The sequence below is a fragment of the Clupea harengus genome, chromosome 10 (genome assembly GCF_900700415.2).
Source record: "Clupea harengus chromosome 10, Ch_v2.0.2, whole genome shotgun sequence".
In the NCBI taxonomy this organism is placed as follows: domain Eukaryota; kingdom Metazoa; phylum Chordata; class Actinopteri; order Clupeiformes; family Clupeidae; genus Clupea; species Clupea harengus.
In genome coordinates, this window is record NC_045161.1 from 29,825,632 (window position 1) to 29,843,748 (window position 18,117).

At 49.4% G+C, this 18,117-nt stretch overlaps 1 protein-coding gene across 1 annotated transcript in view; it reads right to left on the reverse strand.

Moving 5' to 3' along the window:
• Positions 1-232: 232 nt before the first annotated feature.
• Positions 233-18,117, reverse strand: part of ncanb (neurocan b) — a 66,940-nt gene continuing 49,055 nt past the window's right edge. Inside the window, exons 10-14 of the mRNA XM_012815585.3 lie at positions 11,117-11,275; positions 10,034-10,116; positions 8,938-9,082; positions 4,975-5,157; positions 233-4,680 (exon numbers count right to left, since the gene is read on the reverse strand). Coding sequence (XP_012671039.3) covers positions 4,541-4,680; positions 4,975-5,157; positions 8,938-9,082; positions 10,034-10,116; positions 11,117-11,275 — 710 coding nt within the window. The 3' untranslated portion in view covers positions 233-4,540. The remainder of the gene's footprint in view (positions 4,681-4,974; positions 5,158-8,937; positions 9,083-10,033; positions 10,117-11,116; positions 11,276-18,117) is intronic.

Genomic DNA, 18,117 nt, shown 5'->3' on the forward strand with positions numbered 1-18,117 from the left:
ACCTAATGAGCACAACTCTGTGAAAATAGAAACTGCTATAGTTGTTTGAAAATGTGAGGTTTGGAACCCTTTGTTAAGGACTGTTTTAAAGACACAATCCCAAACAGTGGTGAGAGCGGATAGTCAGTGAAAGATGTGTCAGACTGAAAAGAATAGAAAGCAGTGGCCATCCGTGCCCAAAACCGAAGCATTCCCTTTTAGTTTTGAGGGCAAAAAAGTCATGGACATACAGTTGTATCGCAGATCCAATCAAACTTTTTAATGATAAGTTGTTTCAAGAATAGAACACAAAGACAGGACAAAAATCCATAACATCACTAAATATAGATTAGTATATACAGACCAAAGTCATAAAGTCTATTGCAGAACATAGTACAGAAACAGAGCCTGTGATTGGTGAAAACCAGAACACCATTTGAAGAGGCCTTGGAGTGCCTCTCCCAGACTGCAACATGAGATGGACTGGCTGCTCCAGGGGACCCAGCTGTGACGTGGAGACTGGGTGTATGACTCTAAGCAACAAACACATCTAGATTTAAGAAAATGAAAAAAGGTAAATCCCCACGGAGTATTTACATCACAGAGGAGGAAGTCCTACACAGACTCTGCTACCGATCTGGAGGTCTCGTCCACCTCTGCCGAACACCGAAACAGATGATGGTTTATTTAACCAAACCAAAGTATTGAAGACAAAATCTCATGAATCGCACACAAATAGACTTCTAAAGGAAAAGAAACAAGCCTACATTGAATATCTAAACATGAATTCCACTTTAAAATGGAAGATGGATAAGGGTAAATAATGTATAGCAATATCCAAAAACAAGGATGTAACCATGAGGGTGTTTTTTTTTTTTTAGCTCAAAACCTCAGTCTAAATGAAATAAAACAGGAGCTGAGAGCCTTGAAAACATGAATATAAAGCGAGTGACACTCAGCACACGAAAACAAGCTGTCTTACATGACAGGAGGAGCTCAGAGGACTCCCTGCGTCAAAGCTGTGCTTCACAGCATTTACAAACCGTCTTCAGAGGTCAAATATATACACTGGTCTCTGCACAACCAAGAACACTTTTGAGTTCTGTGCATTTATTACTTTTTAAAAGGACCAAAAAAAACGGTAATTCACTCTTCACGGTAATTAGTGTGAGTGCACCAAGCCCACTAGCCTCGGTGGGTCCGTGTGTATCCGTGCTGACGTCTGAGACAGGTTCTCTGAGAAGTGGCGGGTTCAGTGGCGATACACTGGCAGGGAGCTCGCTGTTGCGCCATGTCGTTGTCGGGCTGCTGTGTCGTCTGCGGATGGCCCGAGCAGACCTGCTTCTGTGACACATACAACACGGAGAGACCCTAGCCTTTGAAGTCGCCTTCCCCGCCGAGCTGTCATGTGACTAGCCGCCGGGGGGGATAGAGGGCTGCTTGAAATGAGATGACAAGGGAGTGGGATTTTACTGTCAGGGATAATCTGGCCTGTTGCCAGGCTAGTGGAGACTTGCATTAAGAAGGGGGTGAGCAAAGGCGAAGGAGAAGGAAAAAGACGCGGAGACTGGCTGGCTGATGAGGTGGCAGTAATGCCGGCGCGGAAGTATTCTTAGCAGCTGCCACTGGAACAATCGCTGCCAGGGGAGGGACGGGCATTCTGCTATGCAAATCTGCTCACGTTGACACTACCCAGCCCGAGAGCCCTCCTGCCCAGCGGTGGATCCCAAACACAGATAGGATAATACAGGCGCTCAGCGCTCATACCAAACGGCGGCGGAGGCGGCGGCGGGCATTGATGGATGTGCGGCACTAACGCGGGGCCTAGATTAAATAGAGGGCACCTCAGTCCCACCGCTCCTGGTCCGCTCCTGCCTCGCTCCTGTCCTCCTTTTCAAACTTCTACAGCACCGTAAATACAAAAGGGCAAGGTTAAATCCTCAATAGGACTGTGCTTCAGAGTGGAGTCGCATCCCTCTTCTTTTCAGGAGCTGCTGCTACAGAGCTCTGCAGAGAGAGACCATCGTGAAGAAAATGATATGCCAGTTGATCCACTAATTGTACAATAGTATGTACTTAGCTGTAACAGCCACGTTAGAGATAAGACTACAAACTGAAAAAACAAGACACTACACACTCAGATGAGAAGACGGTTTTATAAACCAGGGACCCTGTGTGGTCTGTGGCTCCACAGCAATTAGAGAGAAAACTTTGCCGCAGGAAAACCCCAGTTGCCTCCAAGCGCTCTTCCAGACAGAGTGCCAACAAACAGCTGTGAACAACTTCAGTTTGGCAACCCCATCCCATAATTAAGGCCAACACAATTAGACCGCCACACTGGTTGCCTTCTGCTAGCCGTAGAGTGGAGGACCAGAGAGGGTTGTGGTCGGCTACAGACTGGAATGTTGATCTGGCTATCGGGCGACCTCATGGCAGGTGACTGTTCGGACGGTGCCGTCAGGGTAAATCCTGGACAGCCACATCAGTGACGGCTTAGATGATCACCTTTATTATGCCAATTAGATAATCATGATGGATTACAAATGATCGCTGATTCCATGCTGTCTACCCAGGCTTTGTCATCTCAAAGGTAGATGTCAGTTGTAGGGTTAAAAAAAACATTCAAATTATAGCTCATGCCCTCACTGCAGTCTCTAGATAAAAAAAAAATAGGCAATCACAGCCTGACGCATGAGGCACCTTCAGATACGGCATTCTTAGTCCCCACACGCCAGTCCAAATCCCTATCATGTCAAGGAGGGATAAGGATAAGGGCTGTGACACTAATCACTCTATTAATTAAGCATGCATTATGAGAGATTAATTGTCCAGATTGTGGAGCCTTTTCTTCTTTCTGGTCATGTCTCTGTCATTGACAAGGTGGATAAAGGCTGAGACAAAGGGACACAGGAGGCCTGACAGGACCTAGAAAAGACGTAGGTGGGGGGGGGTGTTATCTTAAAGGGGTGAAAAGACAGTGATAAGCACACATGTGGCTTCAGAGAAAGATGAGAAGGAAAGAGGGAGGGCGAGTGAGAGAGAGAGGGAAGGAAAAAAACATGGCCTTAATTTTTTTCTCTCTCTCTCTCCCCAGAGTGTGAAAGGTGGTGCAGTCCCCATTCACGTAAGCTGTCGCAGACCCTCTTTGTTAAACAGGACACGAACCTGGAGTTCAAAAACGGGCTCTGAAGCATGGGCTCAGCACAGGCCATAGTCTCCGTTCAGAAGGAAGAAAATAAAAATGTTGGGTGCTCCTAGTCTCCTTTTGGGCTCCTTCACCCCTCCGACCTTCTGAGCTGTGACAGTTTAATCCCATCTCACCGGCTAGCCATATTTACCCTCGAGGCGCTTTAACGTCGGCCTTTGTGTGCCGGAGCGGCGGCTGAATAAAGGTCCCCCACAATGGCACGCAGCGGGGATCCACGCCTCCTTGACTTCTTTCATGTGCTATCTGCGCTAGTCTTTTTTTGAGGGGGGTGGGTGGGTGGGGGAAGCTAATTATGAGCACGGGGGCGCTAGCCGACGGCTGCCTGAAACAGCTGGTCACTGGGCTATTTGATGTAGTGGATGTGGAGCCGAGTGCAATTATAGGCGAAGATTTGCAGCCCTCTTCTCGCGCGGTGACAAGGTCTGACAGCACAATTTGTCCTCGCCAGGGCTGCTCGTGTGAATCCCACAGACAGGGTGAAAGAAACTCCAGTCTATAAATTACACAGTCAAATCACCCGGAATGGCAAGACACCCAAACTTGCCTTGACAGGGGGTGCAGGGCTGCCATGGCGAACAAGGCCCTCAGACGTCTACCACTAGAGGGGGTGGTGGTCCTGTCGGGCTTTCACATGTCTGGTAACTCATCTACGGGTTTTCGGGGTCTTTATGCAAACAAGCGCTTAAAAAAGCATTTTGCTCGACTGAATGACTTAAGGTTCATCTCAGAGTCAAGCAGTTTTAAGACTCTCCGTTGCGCTGGTGGGTGCCTTTGAGCGATGCTGAAGCACTGTGAAATCAATGCAACCATCAGCCTCTTAAGGAAAACAGATACATCAACTTGAGTGCCTGCGTAGGGTAAGGAAATGTTTTGCATCGTCAATATTGTGAAAGCATTCGGAAAAATACACTTGACCAGAGGATACCATAGATAACATGTTCAAGCTGATGAAGATGAGATGACTATTGACCGTTTTCTGCAAACAAAGGTTGTTATTTACAGTTTATACCATCTCCTCAATATCTGTTCATGTATAAATAAATACATTAATTAATAAATTAATAATCAAAACAAGCCATTGTGTTAAACCATCCATCTAACCAACCAACCAACCCAAAAATTCAGTCCCATTAAAAGAACAAAACAAAGTAATGGGGAAGGCAAAGGGAATGAGGTAAACTGAAAAAGTTCCAACAGATAGTTCTAGTTCTTGTGAGGTCCAGGCTGTCCCCCTCAGGGTCACTCAGACACAGCCTGTCCGAGGGCATCTGGGTGGGGGTAAACGGTGCGGGTAAGGGTGCAGGAGAAGGGGGCTCTTTCAGGCATTTCGGGGGGAGAGGGGTAGCGTTTGGTTTAGGAGCGAGCGTGACCGTGACCGTGGCCATGGTTGAGCTCTCTACCCTTGTGTCCTCCTCCGCCATGCTTCCGGTGCTTTCTGCGCTCGTGGTGGGACTTGTGGTGATGGTGGCGCCGGTAGCGGTGGGACCGTCGAGCTACAAATAGAGACAGACAGAGAAACCGCGTCAGAGAGGGGAGACAAGCAGCTTTCATCATGGAAGCGTCTGTTGGAAGTCAAGCCCTATGCTATTTTGGGAACCTTTAAAAAAGCAGTTCAATGGGATACTACAAATATAGCATAGCGCTCTACAACAAAGGCACTGTTCTTCAGCAGCATTGGTTATGTATGAATATGACGTGATGGTGGCTGAGGGTGTACTTTAGTGAGATGGCGGGACAGAGAAGACCTCTCATGATTGGGTAAGTCAGTTCCAGCAGCTGTCACTCACACTTTGTGCAGAGGATCTTGGGCCGGTCCCACTTCCCATTGGCTCGGCACTTGATGGTGGGCACATGGCGCTGAAGGAAGCCGTCGGCGCACTGGTAACGCACCACGGAGTGGATGTCAAAGCTGGAGCGTTTCCGACCAATGAGGAAGCCATTTTCCACCATGGGAGGAGCACCACACAGAACTGCAGCCAATCAAAAATAACAGAAACAAAAACATGAGCGGCAGAATTTCTCATAGTTCAGACTTTAACAGAGAAGAAGTACCCTTTCGTTATGGGTTGGTAAACTACATCAACACAATTCATTTCCACAGTCAGCACATAGAGTATGGCATCAGTGCTAATAAATAACATCAACCCTGAGGACAGAAATCTCAAACAGTTGTGTGCAGGAACAAAGCATCTGAGGGCGAAGTGAAGGGAGAGCTGGGTGTCGCCTATGTGCTACGGGGTGTGTGTGGGTGTGACGTGGTGGACTGTCCATTCATTTAGAGGCTCCTGTGATGTGATTCTTGCAGACGAGCGCAGCAGACTTCAGTGCTTACGCGGTGGAAAACCCCACAGCCTCACAACTAAAAGGCAATACCTCTGTGACCTCGCCGAGGTGGCGGTGCCGTGCCAGAGCGACAGTCTGTCAAACAAAAGCCACAGGCTTTGCTGTCAAGCCAAGGTGATGCAGTTCAGTGCAGTTCCACTCTCTCTCTTTAGGTGGTGCTGTTGAGTCTGAAACATGAGACTGTAGAGGAGCGTGTTCACTGGGGCTGTGAGGTTTTGTCCTCAAAGAAGCACAGTGTCCCTGTGCGTGTGTGTGTGTGTCCCTGTGCGTGTGTGTCATGGGGCTGAGTGCAGTCTCCACGGGGGGACAATCAGCACCTCCAAGAAGACCGGCAATTACAGTTGACCGGGCAGCTTACTCGCTAAAACACACATGCAGACACACACACACACACGGAGCTCTCAGGCAACCGCCAAGCCTTCAGCCTTTTCGCTCCTCCACTTCACCCTCCTGCTTCATCAACCCGGCCAGGGAGACCCAATGCCATTAACCCTGCACAAGGATTTCACGGCACATTTGCAATCAAATTAATTCAGGAAGGAACACCCAGGCTTATCTGTCTTGCACACTAATCAGAGAATTTAGAGGGGGGGGGGGGGTGTGTGAGTGGCCTAGGCATTGATCTGTAGGGGGTGGGTGAAGGGGGGTGGTCTAAAGCCAGTCGTGACCCCCCCAAGGTGATGTGTGAGTCCCCCTTTGTCGGCCACCCTTGAGCACCCTTGGCGACTGACGGAGCCTCTTTGTCTGCATGCGCATTGAAAAGCTTTGACCTTCTGCACAGAGCGAGGCGGCCACATGTCACCCTGGGAGACCCCGCCACCCAAACAAAATACCACGAGCTGGATCGATATCAGAGGAAGAGGCATGCGTTGCCGAAGATAGCAGATAACAATAGATACCCCCATCCCCCGCTCCACCCCCCAAAAAAATTATCCGGTAGATAATCCATCAATGTCTCGGGCACCTTTTTTCCTCCCGTTCGTCCGATTGATGTTTAAATCTGTACTGTTTGATGCAGTGATTGGTGTTTAAATCTGCACTGTTTGATGCAGTGATTGGTGTTTAAATCTTCACTGTTTGATGCAAACTGGGTTCTTTTTTTGCAACCTCAATGAAAAAGGAAAAGAAAAAAATGCCATGCTTTGAATTTCCACACAAGGCTTTTTGCACAGGGAAAATAGCAACAGCATTTCAACAGATCAATATTCCCAGGTCTTGGCAGGGGCAGCTCAGCTCAGCTCAGCGCAGGGCTTGATATTTTTACATGTACTGTAAATGCCTGCCAGGCAGCAGTCAGGGTGATGTAGAGGCACCGGCGCGCTGAAAGGGCTCCTGAACCCACTCAGCACTTTGCATGGCCCCCCGCCCCCCCCACCCCCTCGGGCCCCCCATCCGCAGTGTCTTGCTCCGCAGCCCCGGCTGCATCTGTGATGAGGTGCGGCAGGTAGGGCATGTCAAACAACGGCAGAACAGAATGCAGACTAACGGCACAAGCTGGGATGCAAGCGCCACTCTGCAGGCTGCTTTTTGGTTTTAAGAGCGCTGTGGTTTGGGTGTCAGAGGGGCTGAAAGACTCAGAGGAGATGGGGAGGAGGAGGAGGAGGAGGAGGAGGAGGAGGAGGAGGACGAGGTTATCATTGAAGAGATGTTGGGTGAGGGGAACCGGCTGCTGAAGGGGAGGTGGAGGCAGGTGGGGCTGAAGGTTAGCAGCAGGAGGCCTCCAGAGGGCAGGCAGACAGCTGATCGGCTGGGCATTAGGGCTGGAGCTCGGGCACCAGGGAAACACTGCTGGGGAGGGGTAGGGGATCTTTGACCAACATGCAGATGTGGTACTCATCACTGTCAGACTCTGCTCTCTGTCTCTCGTCCTCTATCACACACAGTTTCTCTTTGTCTCGCAGACACATTCACCCACAAACACACACAACCACAGTCTATCACACACACCCACACACACAATACCTCAATACCAAACATTCCACACACACACACACACACACACACACACACACACACACACACACACACACACACACACACACACACACACACACACACACACAAAGAAGAATCAAGCGATCTGACACTAACTGCTCCATCAAGAGGAACACATGATTTCCTGATTGGCCCGTATCCTGTGTGATTGAGGTGCAGCACAGTCCTGAATAACAACCACAGGCCGTTCCCACCCTCGCTCACCCACTCAGTCACCCGTGAGCACAATGCTAATCCCGAGCTCCTTAATCGGCCCCCAGTTACTGCAGGTGACCTGGCCACACACACACACACACACACACACACACACACACACACACACACACACACACACACACACACACACACACACACACACACACACACACACACACACACACACACACACACACACACACACAGGCAGGGGAGTACAAGGAGCCTGCCCCTGCACAGACAACTATCAGAGGGCCAAATGCCAGCTCACAATTAAATCCTAAAATTAAGTTGGCTGTTAAACTGTGAAATAAAAGGTCATTTTATTTTAATGAGGCGTAAAAATACTTTTTGAAATCGGATATAGAAATGACCCACAAGGGGTCGTATGGTCTGTGGAGACGGCGGGTTCTTGTGGGTTCTTGTGGGGCTTGTCGCGAGGGAGGCACCCTGGTGTCAGCGGTGACGGGCCGGTTCTAGGCGACCCGCCTACAGCGCTGTAGACGCCGCTATTTTCACACGCACGGCCTGTCTGCTCCATATGCAAATGGTAAGACAAGGCCAGTTTAATGAGCTCTTGGAGGAGCTCACCTTGGAGCTCGTGGCCACTGGGATCTGTAGGAACACCAGAAGAGCCATCTTGGTGACGAGCGAACTTCAAGGGCCCCCATGATGAAGAGAGGCATAAAACAGCGGGGCTTCATTCAGCAATCTAACCTCATGCCTGCTGCAGCACCCCTGCAGATCATCCTGAGCTCCCAAAACCCTAACCCCCCCCCATGGCCCGCCAGGAGGTTTGTACTCCATCCTGTCTTGCTGGGTGTGTATGGGTAATAATCTATGTGTGAGTGGATGCATGTGTTTGGGAGTGAAACATAGAAAATGATAAAGAGAATCGGAAAAACAGAGGGAGAAACAGACAGTATGCAAGTATTTGGGTATTTATCTGACATCGTGTCTGAATATGTGGATTTTCCTGTGAGTGTGTGTGTGTGTGTGTGTGTGTTTGTGTGTGTGTGTTAGTGTGTGTGTGTGTGTGTGTGTGTGTGTATGTGTGTGTGTGTGTGTGTGTGTGTGCATTGTGGGTGTTTATTAGCTGTGAGTAATGTTATGTGCCACAGCTGGATGCACTGATATCATCCATAACACTGAGTCAACAGCTAGCTCCTGTGCACCAGCAGAAGCAGCCACAGCAGTGTGAGTGCGAGCGTGCTCACCTGTGCCTTTCTTGCAGATGTAGGGCAGGTTGTAGTTGCAGGGCACATCGTTCCACTTGCCGTTCTCATGGGCTATCATCACCACACAGTCTTCACCGCCCGCAAAGAAATTATCCGGTTGGTTCTCACGCCAGTTTTCATATTGCTGTACACAGCAGGGAAGGCAGAAGAATCTTACTGACGACCAAAATCTTTCACCAGACACACTCCCTGACACAAACTCCCTGACACACACTCCCTGTCAGCACAAAAAAAGTATCCTGTGTTTACGTTAGACTTATCCTTTTCCGAATGTCGGTTTATGATGATGTAGGTAATAGAGAATTGTACATGCTGACAAAATACATACACTGATCATCTTGTGTACATCTACATACAGTAAGCAAATTAACATAATGAAAAAAACATAATTCAAGAAGCTTCTTAACACTTTTTTTGGGTTTCTCAGGTACAGGTTATTGCTCTTTTGGTCTCGGATCACAGACATGATATACCACGTTTGTGATGAGTACATGACTAAGGACAATTTGTTGAAATTTTAGCTGCAGACTCGGATGACATTTGACATAGTCAGGACTCGATGACAGCACCATTCATCGATGCACTTTCTTGTTTAAGTCAACACCAGCACTGTGACCTCAACCACCATGGGCATCTATCTTCTAATAGTTCCCTTCACATTTTAGTCACATTTCACCACAGCTGCCCTTAGATATATACTGAATATTGTCAAATCCATCTGGTCCTGTGAGCTTACTGCTAATTTGTATAACAAATGTTACTGTATTTATTGTAAAGCACCTCAGGGAAGTATGTGCAATCTTTGCCCCCGCACTTTGTTGAACCCTTAACATATATTTTGTTCAGCTATTTGTACTATTGTTGTGTTATATGTTGTTGTTGTTATGTTATATGTTGTTGTTGTGTTATATGTTGTCCTCGTCGCACCAACAGGAGCAGCGCTCCACATTTAGTTGTGACAATACAATGACAATTAAGGCTTTTCTATTCAATTCAGCTCCAGACTGTAATATTGAATCTTTGTTTTAAATAGACTGCCTGACAATCTGGCAGATGGCATCATCTGTGTACTCACCAGGTCCATGTTATCAGTCCATTGGAAATCCTCTTCCACAGTACGGTCATTCAATCCAATCCAGGTGTTGTCATGACTCATCCCTGATTATGAAAGCAATCAAGTCAACAAACAAACAAACAAACAAGCTATAAACATGACACACGTGCAGTCAGGCCAGAGCAGCACCACAGTAGCGCGGCGTACAGCAGAACCAGTGGCTCCCTTAGCCAGCCACATAAAACTGCCCGTGTCAGCACTCCTGTGTGTCCCATCACAAGGGCTCGGCCCGGTCCGGTCGGGCAGGAGTGCCAGCACTGATGTTGTCACACAGGCTTTCATCTCTCGGCAGCAAGCTGCCACATCATCATCCCCGTAATGCATTCATGAGATTTTTTGGGTGCAGTGTAATGGAATTTCAATCATCGTGTTACTGATTAACATCATTATGGGCTCCATTAATCTTCCTAATGGCTATGGTCCCCCCTTATTGCAGGGGTGGGGACGTCCATTTTCAAGGCAATTAAACCCACTTTTTTAGGGGTATGAATTGTGCCGCCACTATATGTGAGTGAGACTCTGAAATGGATAGTCCCTGCCACAGGGGCGATCCTTCAATAGAGACGGATTAAGCCGCAACCCTGAGTGACTTAAGCAGCACTAATGCTGTTATCAATGCCAGGCGAGGGGAGAAAGTTAGGCCCCTGTGTGACCGAGCAGAGCACTTAACAATGCTTCAGTAAACCACAGCTAATCAGCTATCCAGTAGGGCAGAGAGCCCAGGGGTCACACTCTCAGTGAAGCTGCATCCATGGCCGTGAAGCGCTGCGTTCAGAGAAAAAAAAAGGCCTTCGTACGTGAATGTGCTACTGAGCTTTTGTTGATACTTGGAAAATGCACCGTGGAAATGCATTGGATATTTACACTAGCGAACAATACCAAGATAGCCCGTTGGCTGTTTCTCCCACTGCTTCAGTGCAAATGTACTTTAAGAGTAACTACTATATTTAGTGTATCTTATACACTATATTTACGTAAGTGTATCATATATATATACATACATACACTATAGACATAAGTGTATAACAGGAGGTGTCTGCCCACCATTGACAAAGTTCTGCTCCTCCATGGACTGGATGCTGGCCAGGTGTCCGTTGTGTTGGCGGCAGTCCTTCTCCGCGTCCTCCCAGGTGTGCCGGTGGGTGAAGTACCTGTAGCAGTGGCCGTGGAACTTCCTCCAGTTGTGTTCACAGCCCTCCGTGTCTGCGGAGGAGACCAGAGAGAGGACATCTAAAGCCTGGGAGATTTGTAGCACCTCCAGAGTGTGTAACACCTCCTAGTTTCTCTCACTCTTTTTTTTACACAGCACACAGACACTCACACACACACACACACACACACACACACACACACACACACACACACACACACACACACACACACACACACACACAGAGACACAGACACACACACAGACACTCACACACATACACACTCTTTCCCCTCTCTTTCTCCTTGACATACACACACACACACAAACTCTCGACTCTGTCACTGTCAGACAGTCCGACCCCCCGCCACCACCTAGTCCTCCGTAATGCTCAGTTTGAACTCCTGCAGCTTGACGTGTCTGCGCCTGTTTCATTTCCCTCTTTCTCGTTCCATAACGCTTAGGCTATCCTCCTAATCCACTGAGGCGAACATTATGAGGAAAAAGCTTAGCCGTACCACAAGCGCCTCTAATCTATTCAAATGACAGCAATCCGCAGAAATGTCTTCCAGTGCCACGCTAGCTAGCAGGCTAATTAAGCCCTGTCACCCCACTGTCAATGCGGTCTAGCGCCAGCCCTATGGGGGTCTGCCGTGCCCCGGCCCAGACACAGGGCTAATCTGCACCCCCCTCCGGTGCCCCGAGTGGAGGGGGGTTAGGGTTTATCTGTCAGCCTCGCCCAGCACCTGATCTCTGGGAGAGAGGCTTGCTCTCTTTAGAGAGCCCATTTTCCTCCAGCAAATCTGAAGCGACACCAGTAAATTGGGCAGCGCAAATTGGGCCGTATGGAGCTCTGTTTAACATGCAGACAGCTGCAGGATGGGCTGGGGAAGGGGGGGGGGGAGGGATAACTGGGAGTCATCCAGGGGAGAGGCTGAATGCTGCTCAGGAACCATGTGAACATCATCGTCTCCTGGTGTCTGGCTTTCTTCCTCTCTCTCGCTCTCTCTCTCTCTCTCTCTCTCTCTCTCTATCCCTCTCTTTTTTCTCTCTCTCTCACACAAACGCACAGAAAGAAAGATTACAGCCCTTGATGAAGAGAGGGCACTGGCTGACCATCCGCCTGTAAACACAGCCGCTCAATAGAGGAGATTTCACCACCCATTAGGCCCCTCAGGCTCAGGACACTCAACCAGCGCCGAGGCTCTAGTGTCCCCCACGCCAAGGTGCACATGCCTGAGGGGATTATGGGTAGATCATGCAACACATCTGCATTGTGGCCGCGGCCCCACAGGGCCGTGTGTGTGAGCGAGATGTGGGTCAGCCAGCGAAGCAGCAGCCGTCTCTCCCAGCCAGCCACAACACTTGGGCTTCATCCACCGCCCCACAGGCAGGGGTCTGGTTCCCGGGTCGAGTCTCAGTGTGAACCATCAACATAAAAAGGATATAATAGCCGCAGACACTATAAAAATACATGAAAGTAATAGACCATTTTATGGAGGGTAAAATCCACATACTGTTTATCAAATCGAATTCTACTGTGCCCATGTTGAGGGGGAAGAGCTGAGGGGAGGTGAGGGGGGGTGAGGGGACTTCACCTCCTATCCGCCATAGAGGGGACTAACACATCACCTCCACTTCCTCCCAAAGTAAGAATGGGAAAATGTACACCGCAAAGAGCAGTGCGATGTTTCGTACTTGCACTGGGAAGACAAGAGAGGTGTGACAGCTTGCGGGAAAGCACTTTGTGCTCTTTGTAACATTTTCAGGGTGTTCCAGGGCCTTTCTGGTCTCCGCTGAGAAAAATAAGATAAGGTAAGATGTTTTTTCCCCTGCTGTTGTTCACTGCCACCAACGAAATGTGCTCTTTTCAGCCTAGCTGAGCTGAAGTTGCGCTGCACACACAGCAGCTGACACGCCTGCACACTCTATTCTCACAAACTGTGAACTGGAGCTATGAATCTATCATGTGTTTGTCAGACAGTTATGATGGAGGCATCCGACCGGACAAATGGAATGATTGTGACAGCTTTAGGGAGAGTTAAACATGTGTCTTGTTCTCATCCTATTAGAAAGACATATTCAGCCAGCCACCGCACAGCTGCACTATAAATATACAGGCACCAGCTTACAATATGAGCACATTTTTACAAAAACACAAACATAGACACATACTTGTTACAGAGCGCTAGCTTCCGCCTCCATCCTTGACAGTTTGATGGCACAGGCATTGGTACTTCGGGCAAGCTGGCCTGCTACGGCTACAGACTGGCAACGCTATCTCCCCGAAGGCACGGGGAAATAGAGACGCTGGAGCCTTTACAAGTTGCTTTGGGCAACACGCTGGCGTCCTGCCCGGACGGTGTGTCACAGAGCCGTGGGGAGGGGGAGGCAGTGGCAGAGGCCCATTGCGATGGCATCTTCTTGCCAGGCCCCAATAGCCCCCCCATGGCCGTGGGCATACAAGTGGCACCGTGCGAAGGCGGTGGCAACACGTGTAGATTAAGTGACTAGTGTCTCGCAGGCTTCAGGAGACAGGAACAGGGACACAACGAGAAACATCCTTACATCCTCCACTCACTGCACTATTCATACCAGCATCTCTACAGCGGGATGGAGTATTATGGGAACGTGATGGAGTATTATGGGAGCGTGATGGAGTATTATGGGAGTGTGATGGAGTATTATGGGAGCGTGATGGAGTATTATGGGAACGTGATGGAGTATTATGGGAGCGTGATGGAGTATTATGGGAACGTGATGGAGTATTATGGGAGCGTGATGGAGTATTATGGGAGTGTGATGGAGTATTATGGGAACGTGATGGAGTATTATGGGAGCGTGGAGGCTGGCTAGAATGGTGCTGGGAGGATTGAAACTGGGCCATGAGCACTATGCCCATTTCTCTCCTCTCGTCTCCTAGCCTCTCTCCTCCAGTCTCCTAGCCTCTCTCCTCCCGTCTCCTCCCTATCTCTCCTCCCGTCTCCTAGCCTCTCTCCTCCCTATCTCTCCTCCAGTATCCTAGCCTCTCTCCTCCAGTCTCCTCCCTATCTCTCCTCCAGTCTCCTAGCCTCTCGCTTCCCTATCTCTCCTCCAGTATCCTAGCCTCTCTCCTCCAGTCTCCTAGCCTCTCTCCTCCCTAGCTGGCATTCCCTTGCTCAGGTATTTATAGTGTTTCCAAAGGCTGCCATTGAAGCCAACATATAGAGTCGGTGTTGTTTGAGTAATATTCCCGCGGACTGAATTAGCAGCGGTTTAAAAATAAAAAGGGCAAATGCTTCCGTCTGAGTGATTGGGTCATATATCCACATCACAGTGCCGTGTCTCTGCCCTGTCGTGCTCAGACCGGTGATGGGCTTTTCAGCACAGATTTTTCACTGCCTCACTTTGGGGATGACACACTCTCTGTGATGTAAAAGAGGGTTTTTTTTTCTTTTTCCATCGGAAAGAGAACAGGTGCTCTCGTTCCTGCACAATAGATGGAGGAAATGAGAACAGTGTTGTTGTTCAAATAATTTCCGCTAAGGTACCTAATCCAGCCAACGCTGAAAGGAAATCTAATCTGGGAAGATTACGGAAAACAAAGGGACTGAGGCAGCCTCGTTGCATCGAATTACCAGCGGACATGACATTTACAGAGCTGTCAGAGGAAGAAAAGTGAGCCGAATAAACCCGGCGGTGGAGCCAGATCGAAACGCATGAAACAGCCACCGCACAACTCAGAGAGGGAGAGAAGTGGAGAGAGGAAGTGGTGTGGAGAGAGAGAGAGAGAGAGAGAGAGAGAGGAAGATGGAAAGAGAGAGAATGATTGCCAGAGAGAGACAGCATGCAGCACATCTCTAAAAGGGAGGGAAAAGTGGTGTGGAAAGAGGATGATGACCTAACTGAGAGCACACAGTGTGCCACATGGTGTGTCTTTCTGTATGTTTGTGAATGCATGTGTATTTGTGTGTGTGTGTGTGTATGTGTGTGTGTGTGTGTGTGTGTGTGTGTATGTGTGTGTGTGTGTGTTTGTGCTTGCGTGCGTGCGTGCGTGCGTGTGTGTGTGTGCGTGCGTGTGTCTGAAAGAGGAGGCAGAGGGAGAGATGGAGAGAGTAAACGAAAGCAGGGAAAACAGAGACAGGGAAGCAAAGCGTGGCCGTTTGTGTAGCCCCTGTGGTGGAGTGGATGCTCTCGCTCTCGACTGGTGAAAGGGCTCTCGTTAGGGCTAATCTGTGACCACAGCACCAGCATCCTTGCTCTCAAAGGAATACTAAGGTAAGTGCATCAGTGAGAGTGAACCCGCTTCACGGGCAACCAGCTCCAGTCAGGTGCCCAGGGGAACCTATTAGACCAGACCCATGGTCAGAGTTCATCCCTGGTATTCTGCCAGGACTGTGGAGGTCAGGATAAGCACTGGGATGCCCAGGATATGGATGCCGGCTGTGGGTAGATGAGTAGACCTGCTGGTGGGGGGGGGGGGGGGGGGGGAGCGCCTTCGTTTGCCAGGAATGCTCCCCGCATCTGCAATACCCAGCTGCCTTAGCTCATGCCAACTGCACCTATCTTATCTGACGGTGCATCCATAGCTCAACTCTCGCTTGGCAGACGGAAGCAATCACCACTGGAATGCGCCTTCTAATTTGGCTTCGGCGGCAATATAAAATATGAGAATTTGCCTTTTCTCCGATGGACGCAAACAAATTAAAGACAAGGTGGGCTCCTTCGCCAAATGGACTTGGCACCCGCGAGCAGTGGCAGCATATGGGCTAGAGAGCTGTGCCTGCTGCATCTTCAGAGCCGTGCCTGCTGCATCTCCAGAGCTGTGCCTGCTGCATCTTCAGAGCCGTGCCAGCTGCATCTTCAGAGCTGTGCCTGCTGCATCTTCAGAGCTGTGCCTGCTGCATCTCCAGATCTGTGCCTGCTGCATCTCCAGAGCTGTGCCTGCTGCATCTCCATAGCCGTGCCAGCTGCATCTTCAGAGCCGCAGCGTCTGACTTCGTCTGAGGAGTTTCATCCAAAAACATCTCAGGAAAAAACAATAACTTCTTCGCCAACATCCGGTTCCCATGCAGATGTAGAGTCCCTGGAGAGCGGGTTCGGCTGAGTTACGTGCTACAGACTCGGGGAGGGGGCCTAGTCTGTGACAGCCGCCAACAGCACGGTGCAGCGCAGCCCAGCTCAGTCAGCCGCCCCGGAGCTTTTATTCTGGTCACGCGTCCCCTCCTCTTGATTTGTTATTACAGTAAATAAATCTTCATTAACATTAATAGTGTCTAACGACCCAGAGGACGAGCCTGAACCAAGCTGCCGTCAGAAGAAGCACATGCTGGCTTGGCTGGCTGTCTGGCTGGCGTCTGGGGGAGGAGCACAGACAGACCCAGCGCTTTGCCTCCTAAAGGGTCTGATGGGTCACACATGCCTGTGTGTCACCTCAGTCCGCTGTCACCGATGCCCCCTCTGGAGACAAAGGGTGGGCACAGGGGCATGACAGAGCACAGCACGGCAGCTGAGTAACTGAGCAGGTCAGAGTGCCAACTCCCGGTAATGGCCTTGACCTTAATTGAACTCCATTTAAAGCGACACAGTTCAGCGGGAGCCACGACTCGCCCTGGGCTAAATTAAGCAACAAAAAAAAAAAAGAGAAAAGCGAGAATGTGGTGCTGGAAGAGTGATCCCATTGCCCCTGGTATAATGTGTGCACTCATATTCCCATCAGACCCTTCCAGCAAATCACTTAACACTTGAAATGACTGTCAGTGTCAATAAGACACAGGCACTTTAGCACAGGAAGCTGTTTCTGAGAATCACTTTCACACATTGGGGAAAAAAATATATATATTTCACAGTTATGTGAGTATGTCGAGGAGATGTGGCAAAAGTTAGAACTGGTCGAGAGAGAGGGAGAGATAGAGAGAGAGAGAGAGAGAGAGAGGGAGTGAGTGAGAGAGGGAGAGAGAGACAGTGTTGAGGAGGATGTGAGTGACTCTCTCTGATTGTAAGCCCAGTCAACATCATTGTTCCTGGGCTCCGTAAGCCGCCGTAAACCCACATTAATAACCTCCCAGGCCCACTGAGTAACAGCACACTGGGGATTAGCACCTTGATCACTCCATGCTCTCCCCTTCTCTCAACTAAATAAATATTTATGTTGGGCTATGGAAAGAGAGCGCATGCAGAGAGGAAACATTAACAAAGCCATCGCATCTCTTGCAGTGTGGCATAAACAGCGTGAAATGGGCTCCTTCGAGATAATCGCTGTGCAAGCTTTTGGGATTAATTAACCACACATCTCTATAACTGTGGTTTTATTCGATTTGTAAACTGTTTGTTCCGGCAAGTGAGTGGAGGATGTGCTTGTTTTTTTAAAACATTTTCTTCAGCTTCTCTTCCGCCACTTTGGGATTCCTTCTTTCAGAGGAAATTTTTTTTTTTTTTTACTGACGATTAACTGAACTGGTAAAAGGGAAAGAAGAAGAAGAAGCACTGTGGTCTGTCAGCTCTTCCGACAGTGGAGAAATTGCCAGGTGCTCTTCACGGTGCTTAGGAAGCTGATGTGCTGAAGTAAGCAGCAGAGGCGGTCGAGGCGGGCGGAGAGCTTTTGGAATCGGGATGACGGGCAATAAAAAAGCCATCACTCCCAAAAGTGTGTCAGTGAGCGAATATGAGGATTTACGTGCTGAAATGTTGAGACGCCAAAAGCAGGCGAACGTCTTGTGAACGGGTGGGGGTGGGGGTGGAGGTGATGGGGATGGGTGAGGCCTTCTGTTGAACGAGTAAACAGCCCCCCCTCCCCTCCCCTCCTCATCACAGCTCTGTAAACACTGTGTTATTAATGTCGTATGTGGCTGACACGAACTCACTTTCAGGGGATCACAGTGTGTGGGTGACTCAATGTTCTCTCTAGCTGAAGTGA